Raw genomic sequence first — 22396 nt, forward strand, 5'->3', positions numbered from 1 at the left:
TGAGTGGGTGCATCTCACATGCTAGACCCACTCACAAATGGGTGCAGATTAGGACTGGTTTCTAGTGACTAGTGGCGTAACTAGGGGGGTGGGTCGAGCAGGGCACATGCACTGAGCGCCTTATCCTGAAGTTGCTGTTATACAAGAAATGTCCCACTGTGAGTCACAGGCTGGCCTCACCTCTCTGCTTCTGTTCACATCTCCTCCCCTCCAGTCCACTTCATGCTTTGCAGTCAAACATCTTACCAATGAGCCAGCTACTGTTACAAGGGAAACCTGTGAATTCTAACAATATCAAGCTACTTTACATTCTCCTTCATTTAAAATATAATCATAGCTAGGAATCGAACCTGTCACTTCATGCTTTGCAGTCAGACAGCTTACCAATTGAGCTACCTTCTATTACAGTGAAAGCCTGTGAATTCTAACTATATTAAGCTACTACACATTCTTATTAATCTAAAATACAGTCATAGTTGGGAATCAAACTTAGCACCTTATGCTTTGCAGTCAGTAAATTTACCAATTGAGCCACCTTCTACCTCAGTGAAAACTTGTGAATTCTAACTATATCAAACTACTATACATTCTTATTAATCTAAATTACAGTAGGTAGCAGGTGGCAACGCCTATTTTTTTTGGGGGGGAGGGCATTTTTCATCTTGCCCTGGGTGCCAAATACCTTAGTTACACCTCTGCTAGTGACTACAGATGTCACTTCTCTTTACACTATTATTGATCATAGGCAGGGTTTAGAAGCAATATCATCCGTTTTAGTGAGATTAAGATATGAAGGAGTTTTTAAAGAAAGCTATTGAATTAATCTTCTGCAATGATTATTTTCATTTTATAGAGGCCTTTTATTTTCAAAAGAGGCACTAGATTCGCCACTAATTATGCTAATATTTTTATGGTATATGGTGAACTCTGACATATTTGGCATAATAATCCCTATGGGGCGGACCTAATATCGATGACATGATGATGTCATGTATATTTGGAAAGGAGGTGTACTTCTAAATTAATTGTATTTATTTTAATTTAAAACTTTTTAAGTAATAATGATTTTATTATTAAATTAACATTTAATTAAAGTGCAACTTACATTCATTTTCTAGATTTGGATATTTATATTAAAGAGGGAAGAATACAAATGAAAATTATATTAAGCTCACAGACTCTAGCACTTATGGTTGTCACCATAGAATTTATTGGATTCCATTCTCAAAGGGCAAATAAAATGATTGAGATGGAATTGCGCTGAAAATTATATTTTTAAACAACAAACTGAAAGCATGAAGTATTTTTTTGAATGGAATGGTTTTACTAAGACAAAGTTTGAGAAGGCTTTTATTGATACTATTAAAATTGATAGGAGAACACTGTTAATTCCAAAAGATAAAAAGGAAGAAAAAATGAAGTATTAGATTTTGCTTTTATATCTGATTTTAATTCTCAACACAAGTTTGTTGAAAAAGTGTTTAAAAAACATTGGCATATTTTAAAGAAAAGAACCCATTTTGAACTCTATAATATCTGAAAAAACTGTTTTTATTTATCCCAAATCCTCAAGTTTAAAAAACTCTGCTAGTAAAAAGTGCCACCTCACCCCCTTAAAAAATTAGCACTGTTGTATCAAAGGGATTGCAGAGATGTGGATCCTGCCTTATGTGCAAAAACACTACAGGAGAAATAGATAAAATTGTTGAACTCACTATTAATGTATTTCAATATAATATTAATTAGGTCATAACAAGTAATTAAAAATGTATTGCATATGATTGAATGTGCATGTAATAAATGTTAATGGAAATTATATTAGCAGAACATCTGAGAAACATTAGAAAAAGATTACTGAAAAAAAGATTGAGTCATGCTTTATCTAACCATTTTAAATGAGAACATGACTGTAATCCTATGTTCTTAAAAAAATTCAGTGCAATAAGTCAAGCAAGGGACTTGGAGAATTAAAGATGTTGCACGTGACCTGTATAAACAAGAGATTTTATTTATTTATAATATGAAAAGCCTAATTCCAGGGAACTTGAATATAGATTTTGAGATAATTGCTTTTAGAATTATTTTATTCTTGTAGGTTTATTTGCTTATAATATATGGATTGTGTTAATTTATGTTTATCAGGTGTATAATGGGTGTTTGTATATTCTCCCCATACTTGCCTGGGTTTCCTCCGGGTACTCTGGTCTCCTCCCACAATCAAAAAATATACTGGTAGGTTTTTTGGCTCCCAATAAAAAATGAACCCTAGTGTGTGTTGGTGCATTTACATTTGTTAGGGAGTTTAGATTGTAAGCTCAACCGGGGCAAGGACTGATGTGAATGGCCAAATATTCTCTGTAAAGCGCTGCAGAATATGTGTGTGCTATATAAATAACTAATAATAATAATAATAATTTTAGTATTTTTAGAGCATTCAATTTCAAAATCATACTTGGTGCTACTTAATACAGCAAAAGCAAAGTTCACAATCTTTGATTGTGTGTATAAAAAACTTTCCCACACCAAAGATGGCCGATTCCACAGTTCCAGTTTCCAGGGATTCAGCCCAACACTTTCATGGGACAGAAAACACTTCCAGGGTACATCATCCTGCTTTGTTCCCCTGATCCATCAGGTTGGGAATGTGACTTCTGGTATCAGAGGTTGAACAGGAACGTCACTTCCTATCTACGGCAGTAATAGAAGCAGCAACGTTTCAGTGCCTATATATTCGTGGCACTTTCGTCAGGCAAAGAAATACAACAAAATCTTACCTTAAATAAACGCAGGTACACCCAGTGCTGGCACACTTCCGGAGTCGGGACACAACACCCGGTCCGGCGGCGCATACAAAGTGACGTCGTCACCTGGTGAGTCACTACTGTGCTCCCATCACCAAGGTAGCCTGTAAACAATCTATAGAAAAAAACATACACAGAATAAGCACATAATTAAACTCATATCTAACAATATTAATCAGAATAAGTATCTAGATTACACTAGAGGCTGGCAATGATCTAGTTCAATAGTATATAAAAAATCTTGAACATATATAAACATTATGTCAGCTGAAAAATTCCATACCAATCTACAGACATATCTTATAAATAGCGCTATGGCTGACTCGAGCTGATATAATACCTATATCTTACATGAAATGCTGGAGACCCAGGTGATCATTAAGACCCTTGGGTACAAGAGTCCCTAATAAAAAAATCCATTTAGTCTCACAACGCAGCAATTTAGCTGCACGATTGCCACCACGGATAGACACAGGTATGTGGTCGATCATACGGTATCTTAAGGATGCTAATGTATGTGCTGCTTGGCAGAAATGATGGGCAACAGGTTGCTCACTGGTACCTGCACCAATAGCGGTACGAATCGATGACCTGTGGGCTGTCATACGCTCTTTAAAGGTATGTTCGGTCTTACCTATGTAGGACAACCCACAGGGACAGATAATTTGATAGACGACTTATTTCGAATTACATGTAAGCCGATGCCTGATGTAATACGTTTTACCCGTGTGTGGGTGTTGAAACATATTACCAGGAATCAAGAATTGGCACGTAGTGCAGGAGCATTTAAAGCACCCCAATTTTGTATGTAAAAAATGACCAGTAGAATTCTTTATACTAGTTATATCGGTTTTAACCAACATATCTCGTAGGTTTTTACCCCGCTTGTAGCAGGGCATAAGTTTAGTATCTGACAATGGTAGGTCAGTATCTGATTGTATCAGTGGCCATAATTTTTTAGCAACCCGATTGATGCCATCACTAACTGTGCTATATTCCATGACCCAAGGCAAATTCTCCATGTTAGACACTACAGCATTATTAGCCAATAACTTACCCCTATCAATCTCAAGTACTTTTTGTTTAGCCTCCTCTAATAATTTAACAGGATATCCACGTGCTCTAAATTTATTAATCATTATATCCATTTCTTGCTCGGCAATGTACGGATCAGATGTGATCCTTTTGATGCGCAGCAATTGTGAGTATGGTAGCCCACGTTTAAGTGGTGGCAGGTGGAAACTATGCATATAGAGGAGATTGTTTCTGTCCGTAGGTTTAGAGTAAAGCCTAGTAGACACAATGCCATCATTTAGCGAGATCTGCACATCCAAAAAGTTTAAAAAACTATCAATAATGACATAACTCAATTTTACAGGATGTTCTTTTGCATTGTGTGTCTCAATGACAGAAACAAACTCCTTGCTACCCTGCCAAAAAATTAACAAGTCATCAATATAGCGACAAAAAAAACACTATATGCTCGGAAATTATACCATCATCAAAGAAAATACTTTCAACCTGGAGCATGTACATGTTGGCGTACGATGGGGCCACACAGGACCCCATCGCACAACCAACACTTTGGAGGAAGAACGTACCATCATAAAAGAAATTTTTTTTTGTCAAGATCATTTCAAGCAATGCCATACAGAAATCAACATCCGGACAACAGAACAGCGGGTGCCCTGCAACAAAATCTTTAGTTGCAGCAATACTTGCACTATGTGGTATAACAGTGTACAAGTTATTCACATCAACACTGCATAGCCATATCTGGTTATCAAATTTCTGTAGGGCACTAAGTTTTTTAAGTAGCATAGTGGTATCTAAAAGATATCTCAGATGTTGTTGTATACAAGGTTGAAACAGTAAATCTAATAACAATGCAGCTGGTTGTAGTAATGAGTTTCTAGCTGCAATAATGGATCGGCCGGGTGGTTTTACCAATGACTTATGTACTTTCGCTGTAGTATAAAGTAACGGTATGACTGGGTATGCTGGAATCAATGTATCAAATAATTTTTTGTGAATAATATGATTATCAAGTGCAGATGTTAAAAGTATCACCAAATCATCTGGTGGGATCCTTAGATAATCTAGTGTAGGTGACAGTATCACCCAGTTGTCATAGAATTTCCTCTTTGTATTGATGTAAGTCCTGCACAACCAGGGCTCCCCCCTTATCAGCAGGTCTGAAAATTAGCTCATTATTAGCCGACAGATTCTTCAATGCCATCCATTCAGCTTTGTTAAGATTCTGCCTAACTTTAGGTGATTTCACAACATGTTTGTTGGTCTCTTGTGCAATTAATCTCATAAAAGTCTTGATTGATGCACAATGTGACTGTGGATCAAAAGAAGATTTTGGTAAGATCTTGCTGAATTCCATAGGTATTTGAGGTGGATTTTTATAGAAAAATTCCTTCCTTTTCAGCTGTCTGTTAAGCTGGTATTGTTCAATTTGCCTTTGGAGTGGGTTCATGTGGTTAGTAGGCACAAATGACAAGCGCTTTGTTAGTACCTTAGTCTCAGTGGGAGAAAGATCATATGAAGATAGATTGATAACTAAGTTTTCGTGGTCGCGGAGGCCTTCCGCCACGTCCCCTGCCTTTTCCACTGCTGGCCACGTCTGGTGAATTTACGATATCTCCTCCTAGTGGTCCCTTCGCTCTCTAAAGGGCGCTCACCCATATTTCTCATGCGGGGAGGTTCAGAGTCACTGGCCATCGATGTATATTCAGAGGATTCTTTATCCACAGGTTGTCTATTTCTTCTCTGAAAAAACGGTATTTTATAATCACTCCTCTTAGTATTGTCAGTCCAACGATAAACGTTATGATTGTCATAATCCAAGTCCACCTTGGTTTTTTAATCGGTTTTAAATTTGATGAAGTCACGCTTGTACATCTGTAGTTGATTGTTCAATTTATCATACCAGTTCACTGAGGGATAATTTTCCAACATTGGTTTGTGCACTACTTCAAATGCTGCTATTTTTTCTTTAAGGCCATTCATCTCTTTGGTGATTTGTTCAATAATCAACAAAATTAAATCCATTGAGCATTTATTGAGTATCGCGACCCATTTTTTGCAAAATGTAGGGTCATTCCTCCCTATGGTTGGGCTATTTCTGACATGCAGCTCACGTGGGATTTTTTTGGCACGATGGTATTCACTCAAAGTAATGCAATGATAATAGTAATCAATTTCTTAGGCCTAAAATTCAACAATTTATGATAAACATCATCAAAGGAAGTAGCTTCTATTTGTTCAGCTAATACTTCTTTGTAAAGTATGCCTTCAGCATCAGTCTCTGAGTAACTATGTAAATCAGCCACAGGATAAATTGTATGATGAAATCCACTGGCCTCACTAGTGTCCTACACATTGGCCATAATTGATCACCTCAGATAAATATTGTTATACTCACATGTCAAAGAGAATGTTAAATTCAAAAACAATTGCCTGGTGTGCAAAATAGAAAAAAGTGCAGCAAGTGCTTGTGCAAAGGACGCAACACATGTGCAACTGCAAACACGTATATGCAAAATGTAGCATATAAAATCAGTATATACTGAACATATTGGGAGAAAGTGCAATGTCCACTATATATATATATATATATATATATATATATATATATATATATATATATATATATATACTGTATATACTGAATCTGAATGATGTTTATTAGCAGCAGCTAATAGTGATGAGCAGACTCTTGTCTAGAGTATATTGACACTACCCTCTATATGGATAGAATCTAAGGCGGCAAAGGTGTTTGCCAGAGCTTGCTGCAAGGTGGGATGGACTTGGCTGCTTTGCTGGCCAGGTCGTCTGATGCTATAGAAGGTTATTGACGATGAGGATAAACAGCAATATGGTAATTGCAATAAGTAACCGTGTAAACAAGCACAAATCTCTGACTAAACAAACAGAATCTAAACTACATAAAACTTATACTATTTAGTCTAAACTGTTGGAAATATGAGTGTACAGCAGTGGATGTCTTATCACTGCGAACAGCCCAGTTGCTTAACCAGTGGAATGGTTTATTGAAGGATAAATGAGGTGCAGCTGTACTCAATGTGATACACACTGATTTGGATGGAGTGGAACTTGAGCAGAGCAGGGTGTCACACAGTTTACCAGCCGCTGAGTGTATGTAGCTTGCGGGTATCGGTGCACAATGCTGGAACAGCAGTAAATGCAGGTAATAGTACATGTCTCACCAGAGCTAAGTGGAATACATCCGTCTTCCATTGTGGCACTCTAACACAGTGATAAGATGCTGCCGCTCAAGCATAGTACTAACCTTGGTGGCCATCTTGGAACAGGGAATGAAGCCTTCCTGGAAGAACAAAAGGGAGTCTGCACAGTAGCGTACTCTAATATCAACACGCCCCTTGCTACAAGCTTCTCCATGTTACACAGACATTTAATTTGACATTCTCTGTAGGAACCTGAAAGGGTAACGAGGCTAAACACATAAATAAGTCAACTTTTATGTCACTTTGGTCTAGCCTGCTTAGTAGACACATCATTAAGAGTACCCTCACAGACAGTATGGACCATAGTCTCTTGAGTCGCAAACTCAGGCTGTCACGATTCTTTCACACTTGTGACTATTAGGTCTTGCAAAGTGTCTTTGCCTATCTTGGACTTCCACTCACACCAATCAGATCTTGGGTATGGCTTCTTGATATCCTGAGACTCACTGAATCCAATATTTGCAAATTCTTCATCATACCTCTTAGGTGGTTTGCTGATATTTGATCTTGCAGAATACCTTTTCTGTGCTTCAATTTCCATGCTGGTAGCATCTGGTTCAGATACATCTCAGCTGCTGGCATGTCCAGTGACACATACTTGTCCAGCTTTTCTACAACTTGTGCTGTTTCCTTGAATATAACATCTCTGGACTTGACATGCCTTTTGGTACTTGGATTCCATAATCTGTAGCCTTTGCTTTTATGGCAATAGCCAGCATAATGAACTTTACTGATTTTGAATAAAACTTGCATCTTCTTTCTTTTAGTGTATGTACAAAAGCTGTACTTCCAAAAGTACTGAGATGTTACACTTGGTTTTCTCTTTGACCATGCATCAATAAGTGTTATGTCCTTTAGGGCAACTGTAGGAGAACAGTTTTTAAGATAAACTACTGTGGCCACGGCATCCATCCAAAACTGTTTGTCTAGGCCTACAACCTTTAGCATACATCTTGTTTTCTCCACTAGTGTACAGTTTGCTCGTTCACTTATACAGTTTTTCTCATGAGTGTAGGCAATGGTTAATTGATGCTCTATTTCATATTTTCTCAGGAATAATTCAAGATCAATCATATATGTATTACACAAAACAAAAGAATAAAGAACAAATGCAGTAAGGTGTAAATAGACCCCTATGTGTCAGTACTGGCAGTCTTGAATACCACTGGCCTGCGCCCAACACTTAGCAGGCCACTGATTGCTGGCCTTCCCAATTAGAATCCTTAACAGAACCCAACTGGGCTTTTGCCTCAGGCTAGAGATGACGTTACACCTCTCTCAGGTGTTACCACTATCCTCCAGCACCGATTACGCAAGCAGGGAATCACCCATCAGCCAGCCACTATAAGAACCTGCTCAATGCACTTCTCCAGTGCATAAGTATCAAGTGTGTTCTACATTGCTGCTCCCACTCCGAGCTATACTCTTCAGTATAGTTTTCTTCCACTGTCTTTAAACTCCGGTTAGTTTCCTCGACCGCACCACATCCATACCCGCATTTCTATCTGTGATGTTTCAGGCATGAGTCCTCATACCAGCTAACTACTCTCTTGCTTTCACAGTGTGAACCAACTACATTGGGCTGCAACCTGAGCCCTCACTGAGTAAAGTCCTGGTGAAGTCCGGTGAGGGTCTTAGACTCCGCACAAGGGTATTTGGTTGTACAAATTCCAATGAGCTCCAGGGTTATTGCAATATACTCTGGGTATCTCATTGCACGCTATGCACTGTACCCACAGTGCCAACACATCCAAGCCTCTTATAGCACGCAACAAGCTGTTCCCAGAGTGACAACACATATGAGTATCTAGTTACACGTTACGTGCTGTCCAAACAATGCCAACACCTCAGTATACCCTATTACATGCTATGCACTGTTCAAACAGTGCCAACACTTTATATGTGTTCCCCCGTAGAAGAAAAATCCCATGGCTACACAGTAAGCCTGTGAGCAGTACCTTCTTACCCCTCTGTTATAATCCAGTCTTGATTTATTACTATTTTGTTCCCAATTGTAAAATGCAAGTGTAACTATATATTGGCGTTATATAAATATTAATAAATAATTGCAACAATTTAATTCCTGGAGTGATTTTTTTATTTATTTAATCTTACATAGACACAAGTCCTTCCCCTGGAGAATGGTTCCTTCAGATTGTTTACAAATGTGTCAGCCAGATGTCATCATGATGGCATTTCAGATCAACAGCAAAGTGGACTGTTTTTGCTTGAAATCCTGGGATCTATAGACATTTCTGGTGGATGCCATGTCAATCCTTTGAGAATTTCAGACAGTTTTCTTTCCCTTTGAATGCCATGCTTACGTGGGTGCTCATAGAGGTGCTCGGGTCATTCTAGTGGTGCCAGACGGGCTGAGACCATGGTACTCATACACCCAAAAGATGTGCATAGGTCACTTGTGGCGACTTCCTCTATGACAATCCTTCTTCATCAGGGTACTGTTTTATTGGCTTTAACAGTGTGGCTATTGGAGCTATGGTTCTAAAAGCTAAGAGTCTATAAGACAGAATGACTAAGACCATATTTAAAATTAGGAAACCAGTTTCTGCTAGAAGCTGACAATTTGGAAGACATATTTCTTGGTGCAAATTTCCATTCATCTACATTAAGGTTAGTTTGTGTAATGTCTTTTTGGGTTGGGTATGGGATCCCGGCGGTCGGAATATCGGCAGTCAGAATGTCAACAGCGGCATCCCAACAGTCAGAATCCCTACATCTACAGTAATCCCTACGTCTACAGTACCCCTACCCTAACCCTCCCCCTAACCCACCTTTCCCGCAGCCTAACTCTCCCTCTGCAGTCTAACCCTAACCCTCACCCTAGTGCCTAAACCTAGCCTCTAACCCTAATAGTTACTGTCGGGATGCCGGCGGTCGGGATTCTGGGCCCCGGCATCCTGTTGCCGGGATGGTGACTACATCCCGTCTGTTTTACTAAATGGTCTAAATGAATTTTGGAGACTCAATTATTTCAATAGAACTGGAAGTGAAGTACAGATCTTGGCCATATTGTATGTGTTTATCTTCAAGGAAAATGAGTACCTCAGTCAGTTTGATTTAACCACCTGTGCTCAACCATGGATATTTCTAAAAACTGAACTGTTGGGGAGCATTGAGGACTGTGTTTGGGAACCTCTTTGTCATGCCTGAGGGTTGGAGTTGTTCGGAACAGGCGTGGGAGGCTGATATGGAGACTTGGGAGGCATGGATGAAGTTGGGAGGCTTGAGCCTAGACTTCCTCATGTATGATATGAGGAGTTAAGGAAACTGTAGAGGATGAAGGCGAGGACAGGAATGCAATGTTTTTATTTAACAGCGAGTAGGAATGAGAACTGGAGATGACGATACTGTATAAATGAGCAGAATTGGGTTGGGACCGATGATGCTGGATTGTTGAGTAGACCAGAATGACCAGTAATGCTGAACTGAAGAGCTGGATCAGTTTGAGACCGATAGTGATGATCTGGAGTTCTGAGTCGATTGGAGATCGATGAGATGTATTGAAGTTCTGAACAGTTTTGAGACCGATGAAGATGAGTTGAGATGATGAGCTGAGATCCTGGAGTTGTTTGAGACTGATGATGATGAATTGGATTTCTGAATCGGTTTGGGACCGATGGTGATATTATATTGGAGATATCAAATGAGTCTGATTGGAGGTATTGAATGAGACTGATGTTTGAAGGTATTGAATGATACCATTGATTTCAGATATTGGATGGGACCGATGATTGGAGGTATTGAATGAGACCAATGATTGGAGGTATTGGATAGGACCGATGATAGGAGGAATCGGCTGGAACTGATGGAGGCAGCTAAGAACAAGTCTCACTGGTAAAACCAGACTGGAGTGCAAGATGGTATTGGTGACTTATATACCAGACTTGGAACTGGATAAAACAGACTAGGACCATTCAGATACTGAGTTCCTGGGAGCCCAGCACAGAGCTGTAACTTCAGCAAGAAGAAATATGGTACTGGCAAGAGGAGCCAGTCAGGAAATTGAATTTATAGGGGAGGATCACCAGGGATTGGATGCTGCGATCAGCTGGTCTGGGAGAAGCACTCTGATGTGTTCTGGAGGGAAATCAGGCATACAGCTTGCATCTCATTATGCTGGAGAGACATGCTGTGAGCAATGGACTGCAGAGAGCCATCTCCATGCTCAGTGACAGGACACTGAGCAGACGGGGCAGGAGCAGCGCAGGTAGACCTCAGCACCAGCCAGGAGCGATGTGCAGCACAAGCGGACCTCAGCACTAGCCTGGACAGGCAGCAGAGAGGTAAGAAAGAAGTTTTAAGTGTATGGAGCATGACACTCTGCCTTCGAACATTCTCCATTTAAGCCTTTTGAGACTGTACAATTAAAAACTACTCACTTAAAAGACGGTATTTCTATTGGCAATAGCTTTTGCTAATAGAGTTTCAGAATTGAGAGCATTCTCATAGGTATCTCTATATGATTTTCTTCAGGACAGGGCTGTCCTGCATATTAAAGCCCTTCTCCAACCTAATATGGTGTCTAGATTCCAATGAAAACAGAATGTCATTGCCTCATGAAGGAGGTGTTCCTCATCAGGAAACTAGATCCTTTGTTTGTTAAAACATGAATAGACCCTGAGGTGTTACCTGGTGTGGGATCAATGACCTGTTCTCCATTACCCTCAGGAGAGCGTCTGGCCGGCAACTGAACAAACTATTGACAGGTACTTGTGTGGCATATACTGTATATAGTGCATTAGTTCTGGAAAACTGCTTCCAAGAACATTAAGGCTGTATGGGCTGTGCAATACGGAGCCTCAGTGAACCAGCAATGTCTGGTTGCTATCTGGTTCACTATTCATACATTCCCAAAATTCTACCATTTCAATAATTTTGCATTCAAAGGGGTAAATTTATGAAGCTCCGTGTTTGCACATATTAGCATGTATGGGAGTATTTTGTCATTATTACAAACATGGGAATTTACAAAAACGGGGGTATTCTCCGTCTTTACAGAAGTGAACAGGGGAGTTTTGGGACTTTAAGTGCGGAAGTAAACAATAATAGAAATGAATACACCATCGACTAAACAGGCCTGTACTTTCCATAGATACTTGCGAAACACAGGCAATTACTATCATTCGTGTTTTCGAAATCACCGATAAATGTGTGAAACACGGTGTTGAAATGGAATTTTCAAATGTACCACCTTTTGGCTAGCGATTTGGATGTGGATTTGCTTTTGGAACAGCCTTTTTCACATGTGTTTCTATTTTAAAGGATTCTGAAAACAATTATGATGCCTATATAAGGGTACAAAACTGCAGCATACATTTCTCTGACTCCAAAAATGCAGAATATGTATATTCTGGTTTCATGCAGGGTGCTGTGGGATTCCTGAGACTCTACCAACAGGCTGAAAGGACTCAGGACCAAGCAACTGGACAAGATTATACAGGTTCTGGGGAGGCTGTGCAGGCCTCGATTTATTAGAGGGAGTTTGAACCTTAAACGCATTGGTCGATGGCAAGGTCATACAGATGTTCTGGGTCAATCGTAACAACTTACTCCATCTGTATGACCTAGTCAAATTTCATCTAGACCCTGAAACAGCATGCTCACGCTCTGTCTCAGGCCTGCATAAACTCATGGCTGTGTTGCACTTTCTGGCTGCTGGGAATTTTCAGTCTGTCACAGGTAGAGTTATTGGGAACTCACAGTCCACCTTCCCTTGGTATCTCACCCAGGTGATGGCTGAGTTCCAGCCTCTAATTGCCAACTCTATCTGCTTCTTTAGCCAGGAGTCAGAGTGGCATGCTGTCAAGGTAGCTTTTTATCGTATAGCAGGCATGCCAAATGGTCTGGGTGTGATTGACTGCACACACATTGGGCTAAGACCACCTAGGGAGTGTGCTCATGTTTTTCTAAATAGGCACCATGCACACTCCACTAATGTGCAGGTGGTTTCTGTTGCAAACCTGAAAGCAATGAGTGTTGTAGTCGGTTACCCTGGCTCATGTCATGATTTATTTATCCTCAGTCAGTCAGCCCTTCATGAACAATTTGAGGCTGGACAAATGCCAGAGGGTTGGCTACTGGGTAATGAACTCATTGGCCCTTTAAGGCCAACACACATGTCTCTGTGTAAATGTTTCTACATTTAGTTTATCTTTGTTTAGGAGATTCCGGGTATGGCTGTTTCTCCTGGCTACTGACTCCGTTGTTGCTTCCAGTTTCCTCTGCTGAGCACAGGTATAATGATGCACATAAGGCCACTAGAACGGTGATAGAAAGATTTTTTGGGTTACTAAAATCTCAGTTTCGCTGTTTGGAGAGCTCGGGTGGCATTTTGTTGTACAGTCCATCTAAAATTTCTGACATTGTGCTCAGCTGCTGTATTTTACATAATCTATGTTTGCAGCAAGGTGCAGGCCATGATCATATATTAGACAGTCAGCAGACTAAGGATTCTGTTGTATCAGGTGACAATATGACATCAGAGAGTGGGAGGCAGGTAAGGCAGCTCATTCAACACCATTTTACCAGTAAGTGTTTGTTTTCATACAATATTAACAATACTTACATGGGTTTTTTTGGTAATATATATCTGACATGTGGTTAGTATAACAAAAAACTTGCAACTTTACTACATTTTTTTTGTAGTTTTTTTAATTTTTATTTTAAAAATGTGAAAAACAAAACACCCAAAAATCACAGTGTAATTTATCCTACTGTCACATTTTTCCCAGTAGTCCTTAAACATGTTTAGTGTACATGCCTTTTTTTTCCCTATGTTATGGACTTAGAACTAAAAAATAACGCATAAAATTGTGTTTTTTTTTGTTGAGCTCTGCATATTAATTTGTACAAGATACATGAGTGTTTGTGGAGAACAGAGTGATGAGAAACCACATTATTGACAGAAATTAGCCACAACATACATATTATTAACCTGAAATAAATCAATACAATTATGTGTTTCAAAAGTGTTTTCACTTTTATTTAATTTTTTTGTATTTTTCCAAAAATGTGTACACTCTACACAGACAAATGTCTAGGTGTATAATGACAAGAGAAAGTGCTAGCGCTTCGAGATAAAACTGTGATCTAATGAACGTCTAGATGTTTATATTATTAATTATTAATTGTCTTGCACTGGGACATATGTGAAATAGGCTGAATGATAAATGTAAGTCCTGGTGTGATCCACCTATTATACTGTAGGGTGGGCGTTCTAATAATAAAGCCTAATGTCCTTGAAATATATATAGGAGCCTGGGTTCGCAATAACTTTAGGCAGGGTGTTCTTATACAGCCAGTTGTCAGTACTTCTAACGAAAGTCACTGATGATGTACTTCAAGCAAAATGATTCCCTTTATCCACTGGTATATTTCAGTCTAACCGACTCACCTCCTCAGACGTCACCCATATGAGAGAAAGAGAGAGAACCAGAGCATCAGGTGCAGGCATGCAATGGTGCTGTATAATACAAGGTGTATTGTGCAGACTTACCCGGATCCTGTCGTGGGTCCGCAGGTACACCTGCAATCCTTGCTCCACGATCCAGTGTGTGTGGGTATAGGGTGGGTGTTGGTCCGGCTAGACCATATATACACTATAAGCGTGGATGTATGGGAGTAAAAACTGTTTATTGCCTGTCCACACACCGAGGTGCTTCAAGTGGTACAGGTATAATAAAATGGCAATTATAACGTACAAAACATATAGTAGTGCCAGTATGGAAGTTCAGGGGTTAAAAGTCTGTAGATAGTAGGTCCCCAACGCGTTTCGTCCCCTGCAGGGACTTTTTCAAGACCTACCCTTTATCATTCAGCCTATTTCATATATGTCCCAGTGCAAGACAATTAATAATAATATAAACATCTAGACGTTCATTAGATCACAGTTTTATCTCGAAGCGCTAGCACTTTCTCTTGTCATTATTTATCTATATGAGGTTGGGATACCTCCTTTGTGTATAGCAGCTAGAGGTAGAACTATAATCCTATAGCGCGGACCACTATAGAGCGCAAATTGCTAGGTGTAACCTAGATTATTGTTCAATAATTGAAAAATGAATAACACAATAGGAAACAAACACAATGTTCAATAATGTTTGACAAATTATAACCTTTTTATCACAACACAGCCTCCCTGTAGATGTCGGCAGAAATATGCTGAGGCATGATTGTAACAATAATTACTGGTGTTTAGTCAAAAACATAGAAAAAACACCATTTTGTGTACTAATAACCTATTTTTAGGACAATAGTACACATGTTGTGGAATGTACATGGCAGAATAAATGACTTTATTATTTTTGGCGAGACCCTACCAGAGGATTGTCCTCTTTGTGGAGTATCAGCAGAGTTTCTATTGCGCAAAGAGACCATTGGTGTAGTATGTGAGGAGGTAGCCCCTGAAGAGCTGGCCCCATGAGCTGTTAAACTATTATTAGTCTGCCGACATTGTTTATGCTATTACAGTATTTAAGTCCTTGGATGCACTATTATGTGATTCCATCATTTTAATTACTGATTGCTGATGTGTTAAATCAGCCTCCAGCATGTATAGGTAAGACTGAGGAAATTTATGGTTGTCCTCCATTAAGCACACAAATGAATCACGGAATCTATTGTTGTCAGCGGGCATTTCTTCTAGTATGTTACCTACTCTGGTCAACTCAGTGGTTAAGTGGCTGACATTTTTGGACACACGATGGGTATATCTTGTCTATGTGCTTATTTCCTTTACTTGTTTTTGGAGATTTTCTACCTGTTTGTTTTGGTATTGGCCCCAGGTGTCCCAAAACCTTTTCTCAGCAATGCCACGTGATGTTTTTGGGGATGGTGGTGGTGTGTGGCGTGCTTGGGGTGTTGGCGGGAATACTTGCCGAGTTTCACGCAGCATTGGCGGTGCAGCAGGCACACTAACAGATGTTAGGTGTAAGGTAAATGTGTCTTCTTCCACATTAGGTTGGAACATTTCTGGCTGCTCATCATCCTGACCGCTGTACTCCTGTGAGACTGGGGATGAAACATATGTAAGTGTTTTTTTTTTTTTTTAATTATATCTAATTTTAACTTTTAAAAAATTTCAACAATGAAAATGTCCATGATAAATACTGTGCTGTTATATTCCACACTCCAAAAATATTGAGGATGTTTTAAATTTTTTCAAAAAATTGTGACGTAATATTATGTTGTGTAAAACATTTTAAACTATTTATAATGTACGGAGTAGTACATTACTCTCCCAAAAATACCTCATCTGACAACTAACAAATGAAACACATTGCACTTTTTTTTTTATTTTTTACACCATTTGGTTTGATACTGCACAACACAGTAATTGACTGTGGTGGTTTCACATTGTGGTTTGTAGGTAATTACAATGTTTGAGGTCCATGGTTAAACATACACACTGCCTGCATGCATAGCTTATAAAAAATATTTCCTGAGGTAATGTACTAATTTTCTAGGCACCGAAAAAACAAAGTGCTTCACTTTAATATGTCACCATATATCCATGCAAGTTATTTATATATTTTTTACATTTTTTGATGTTTCGTCTGCTTCTGCATTAATACAACCTATACTTGTATTTTGGGATTTGCAAAACATGTAGCTGCAAAACCATTTATCATTTTAGAGCCATTAAGAGCCCAATTTCAAATGCAATGTTTTTTTGGAGGTGTGTGTTACAATGTGTAATTGTGTCGTACAATGTTTTACAGACTCACCAATAAGCTGTGGCGAATGCATCTGCATGTCTTCTGTGGTCTCCAGGATCGTGCTGAGTGGTGTACTGGCAATCACAGAAATATGGCAAGCTGGCGTAATTGGTGCTGAAGATGGTCCTACAAAGACTCATGTATATATTTAGCAATACAGACCTTTCCTGTATGAGTTTTTGAGTAGACATTGTAAGATTTTGTACCTGCAACCTCATCATCCTCCACGACAAGTTTTGAGACTGTGTGCCTTGGTGCTATAGTTTTTTTGTTTGTTTGTGAACTTTATCTACACAATCATAAGCTATCTCTACACAAAGGGCCTGATTAAGAGCGATGTGGGTGACCACCCACAGCTATAGCAAGCGGCCATGATGATGGTCGCGATGGTCAAGACCATCGCGACCATTGGGCTTGCAACGAGACCCTTGTGGTAGGGTCTCACTCATCGCAAGCCCCAGAGAGCTTTAGGCACTAACAGAGCCGGAAGCTCTCCACTGACATCACTAGTGATGTCAGAGGGGCCGCCCCCAAACGGCAGGCGTTCTCATGGGAATGCCTCCGTTTGGGCAGCCACTCCCCCGGCCCGCCCACCAAAGGGGGCTAGCTGTCACTCAACATCGACAACTCGCCCCCTTTGGTGCGAGAGCCGGAGCGACGGATTGCCCGTCGCTAGCCGGGTCTCGCGCATGCGCACGACGGAGCCGGCTCCGTCGTGCGCATGTGCTGTGGGCCACCATCGACCCGGTTGCGAGCGCTCAGCGCTTGCGACCGGGTCTGAATCAGGCCCAAAGTTACACAAATCTCCCCATGGGGGAACAAGAACCAAACCGTAAAATTCCACACCAATTGACAATCATTTTCAGCATAAAATGCTGTAGTAGTAGTTTTTGCTCTCCATATGTACTGTAGGTTACTGTGATTTCAATTAATGTTATTCAGCATATCTAGTGGTTACAGTGTGCGTAACTACTTAGTTTTAATTCAATTGTAAAAAAAGGGTAAATCAAATGACATAGGGCTTGATTCAGACCCGGACGCTAAGTTGCACTCGCTCGCTCTGAGCGATGGTCGCCCGTCTGCGCATGAAGGCCCCCATACATCAGAGATTGATTGCAGCAATCATGCAATTCTGCAATCGATTGAAAAAGGGAAAGATTTTTATACACAATCGATTGCAAATTGCACGATTGCTGCAATCAATCTCTGATGTATGGGGGCCTTAGGTCGCAGTGCCCGTGCGCAAACTAGTACGAGCGATCAGATATTAGTCGCTCGCCCTGAAAAGACTGCCCAGTGGAATGAGTGACAGCGCCGTTTGTGGGTGGTAACAGGGGAAGGTGCTTGTGAACGGAGGAGTGGTGCTGCGAACGCAGGCGTGTCTGACCGTCAGAACGGAGTTTAATGGGTGTGCATAATTAGCAAAGTAGCGTCATTGTACACGTCACTTGGTTGTTTTTTACCCTGAACTGCTCGCAGTGCTTGCGGGAGGGTAAGGTCTACCTCAAGCGCTGCGAACAGCTCCGATGGCTCTCGATGTTACCGATTAATCCTTCAAATACTGGAGATGACGTGTGTTGCGAGTGGCAAGGGGGCGTCTTTATACACTAGCGAGCGCTTATTGCCGGGGCACGCTAAGAGGGCGTCCTTGCGAGACGCAGTGCGAGCGCTTCATTTAAATATCCCGCCCCTTTTTGCCAGCGAGCGGCCGCAATTTGCAAGCGGGTCTGAATCAGGCCCATAATCTTTTTTTTTTTTTTTTTTTTTTTTTAAACTCACACATTGGAGTTACATGCTGAAGGGAACTAAATTGCTTAAGCCCAAGCTATGCACCTTATACTTGTAGGTAAAAACTGAGTATTAAAATAAATGTAAATATAACAGTATACAGGGGTTTTACAGCAGCATGTATTCTTGGATTGTAACCATGACTAGCCCATAACACTTTATAGATAAATGTTAGTTTACAACAAATAAAGTTGATCACTGAAGTGTATACTTTTGTTATTTAACAAACACACATGTGTGCGTGTATCTACAACATGGCATTAGACAATACTAACATTTATTTATCATGTCATTGGCCTTTCCAAAAAAAAAAAAGATTGCTTAAAGGAAGAAATCCTTGCAATTTGCACCAAATGACACATATCCACATAATGGGCGGGATGTACTAATCTTGCGGCGTACATCCCGCCAGTCACCGCAAAATGATTAATCACACATGTACTAACATATGCGATTAGTATTGCAAAGGACAGCTCTTGCGATAAGAGCTGCCTTTTACAAAGCAGCCGACGCCGGGTGAGGGGGTCTCCGCCCCCTCCGAGCCCCGGGAGCTCCCTGCTGGTGACCTGTGCAGGAAGTCCTGGGCTCCTCCTCCTCCTCCCTGCAGCCGGAAGATTAAGAGAAGGAAGCGGAGGACCCAGGAGGAGCACGGGCCGGCAACCAGGAGACTAAGTGCTGGGTGACTGCGGGATGCCGGTGAAGCGTCGGGAGCATGGTGCGGTAAGAAGCCCATAGGCTCCTATAGGGTAACGGCAGGTTTTTCCCCACCGAAATTAGGGTGGTCGGGGCTTAGTATATATGAAAATGCGGTAAAAACCCTGAAAACTGGGTTTTTACCGCATTTTTCCTTCAGTACATCCCACCCAATGACTACAATACACATTACTATTAAAGACAGCAAATACAATCTGTTACAAGATGGCTTGAAATTACACACAGCATAAAAGATACCCACACTGTCTCCCGCCCAATAAGCTGATGGTGATACTTCTTCACCTCAGTTATCAAGGCCATGTTTTCACCAAATGAAAATTTAACCAAGCAACCAGTCTTGGTTGTGGTGCGTCTCCTGAGTGCACCTCGGCTACCATCATCAGACAACTGAGGATCCTGCACTACAACCCCCTCCACCTCACTAACCTCTGACACTGACATAATCAGACAAATAGCAAGAGACACAGAATATGAAAGACAAACACTCCAAAACTCACACACACACACACACAATGACAAAACACTGTAAAATAAATTACTCAAGACAAAAAAATTGGACAAACTATTAAATAACAAGACAACAAACACAAGGCAACTTACACACACAATCCTACACTCAGCAATCGAAGAATACACAAAATCACCAGCTACTCACCAAACGCCTCCTCTCCCTGCTCCACTGACTAAACCCACGAGGTAAGGACAGTTTGGGGAGTATTTATAAAGCTCAGGCATGACACTCCCACATAGAGCACTTTCCACCAATCAGAAACATCTGAGTACGTGCACTCCCGTATTTACATGAAGGCGGTCGGACATACCAAAGACGGATGTACTGTATAGCAAAACTCCCGTATTAGTGAATTAACCAGCAAAATACGGTAAACTAATACAGATATATACACCATCAAAAACATGTTTTTCAAAACACAGTAGGATAGTAAATTCCCGTATTATATGTACATTATTAACTCCTGCGTTAGATCGATCCCATCTGTGTTTAAATACGGCTAAATTACGAATCTTAGTAAATTTACTCCAAAGAGGTTAGTTTTGGGTAGAAAGTTTGTGCTAAGCAAAGTAAAGAGTAACTCCCTTAGGGGCAGCTTAGGAATGTCTCCACGCTCAGCGTCCCCAAGTTGGATGAAAGAAAAAGCAGAGTATGTGTACTTACATTAAATTCATTCCTCTGCCTCAGTTGGGGGAGTCTGCGCTCTGGCCCTTTATGCTCCTTAAGGTGATTCAGCTGCTTATTTCAATTTACATATTTCCATGATGAAAAATGTTTTTCCTTGTTTTCCCAATGGACTAAGGACCCGATTTACTACCGATCGCAACACCGATTGCAATAGCGATTCCGCACGCAGTTTAACTGCGATAGTTTGCTGATCCATTGTGATCGCTATGCCGCCACAGCACAACATAAGGACGCCCACTTTACCGTACACACATCCATAATGTTTAGCAAGACTGCAAAACCATCGGTACAATCGAGTACCATCGAAGCCTCACGCACACTTGCACAAGCTCCGACCTTACTCAGAAATTGCTAACTTCCACGCACGCTAATTTATGCACGCCCCTGCAATGGTGTTGAAACACACTTGCACGCCTGCGTTTCTCCAACCCCCCACCATTACCACCCACAAACGTCACTTCCTGTCAATCACTCTGCGATGGGTCTGCGTAGTCACTGCGTTCGCAGTCCATATCACAGTGGCTGGTTCGCACACTGCGATACATAGGCATGCGCAGTACGCAACAATCGTCCGATTGCGTGCGTATTGGCAGTTGCGATCAGTAGTGGATCAGGCCCTAAGAGGCATAGTTAACAATTAAGTACAAAAATAATCTTTTATCTGCTGCAATCTCTTCTTTGCCATCCTACTATAATCTTCAGTTTGCTGATCTAAACCTACCGCATGTTTCCTTCACCCCTCTACAATGCAAAGCATCCCCATAAATGCCAAATCTTTAACTAGTCCTTCAACTCTTACCAGTACTCCCCTCCTGGATCCACCTACTACCACCACGCTTCCTCATTCAAAATCTGCAAACCTTGGCTCCAGTACAGTACAATGACGGGCAGGTAGCACCCCACGGCTATGGACATGTAATGCTTACTTTATGCCTAGGTCTACTAGGTGGAGGAAACCGTGTTAGCAGTACACTCACCCTCTGTCACTAGCTAAGTGCAATCATGTACATCTGGTAAGAAAGGTGTCATGCTATACTAATGGCCTACTGAATCATTAGTGAGCCTACAGCATCCATAGGCAAACTGAGGGCCTGATTCAGACCTGCTTGCAAGCGGGTCGATGGCCGGCAGTGCGCACGCAAGCCCGGAGCGAGCGAGAAATCACTCGCTCCAGCGCTCGCATCCAGAAGGGGCGGCTTTCAGTGTTGATCGACAGCTCGCCCCGTCTGGTAGGCGGGTCGGGGGAGGCTTTGTGGCTGGCCGGAAGCTCACTGGGGCTTGCGGGAACGAGACTCTACCACAACTACCCTACCATCGTCGCAAGCCCGATGGTCGTGACCATCACCTGGCCGCTCGCAAAAGCTGTGGGTGCTCGCCCACAGCTATGCGAGCGGCCAGGAGGCCTTTTTTCTTTTAAAAAGTGGCTGCCCTGATTTAGAGCGAGCGCTCGCTTTTTGCGAGCGGCTCTGAATCAGGTCCTGAGTTTGTATATAGAAGAGATTGAACTAAACATGTAAAAAAGGTATTGGTGTGAACAGTCCATCATTACCCCCCCCCCTTCCGGGATAGTAGGAGCACAATCACCATTGATGCAACTCAGCTAGCTCTCTTCTGCAGCAGATGATACAGAAGACAGTGGCTATCATTTAGAGCCACCAAGCTCGTGTGTCATATCTTCCCTATTATTGAGAAACCCAAACTGAGCCCAGGGTGATCATAGAGCAAGGCCGTCTGCTTAATAAAGCAAATGCTGGGTGTCCTAGGGAGGAACCAGACAAATGCACAATTTTTGGGAAGACAATAGATGCAGGGGCAAAACCGCCCTTTAAGTAATTTTATAGATCCAAAATAAATCACACCCACGCGTTTGTTTCCATTTTT

General features: G+C 41.2%; 1 protein-coding gene across 1 annotated transcript in view; it reads right to left on the minus strand.

Annotated features, from left to right (window-relative positions):
• The window catches only part of TECTA (tectorin alpha), a 141496-nt gene extending 133344 nt beyond the window's left edge, over positions 1 to 8152 (minus strand). The window contains exons 1-2 of the mRNA XM_088458722.1: positions 7526 to 8152; positions 3859 to 4231 (exon numbers count right to left, since the gene is read on the minus strand). Coding sequence (XP_088314848.1) covers positions 3859 to 4231; positions 7526 to 8152 — 1000 coding nt within the window. The remainder of the gene's footprint in view (positions 1 to 3858; positions 4232 to 7525) is intronic.
• Between the last annotated feature and the right edge of the window lie 14244 nt (positions 8153 to 22396).

This window comes from Taudactylus pleione, unplaced genomic scaffold (assembly GCF_031769625.1).
Source record: "Taudactylus pleione unplaced genomic scaffold, aTauple2 ptg000848l, whole genome shotgun sequence".
Classification (NCBI taxonomy): Eukaryota; Metazoa; Chordata; class Amphibia; order Anura; family Myobatrachidae; genus Taudactylus; species Taudactylus pleione.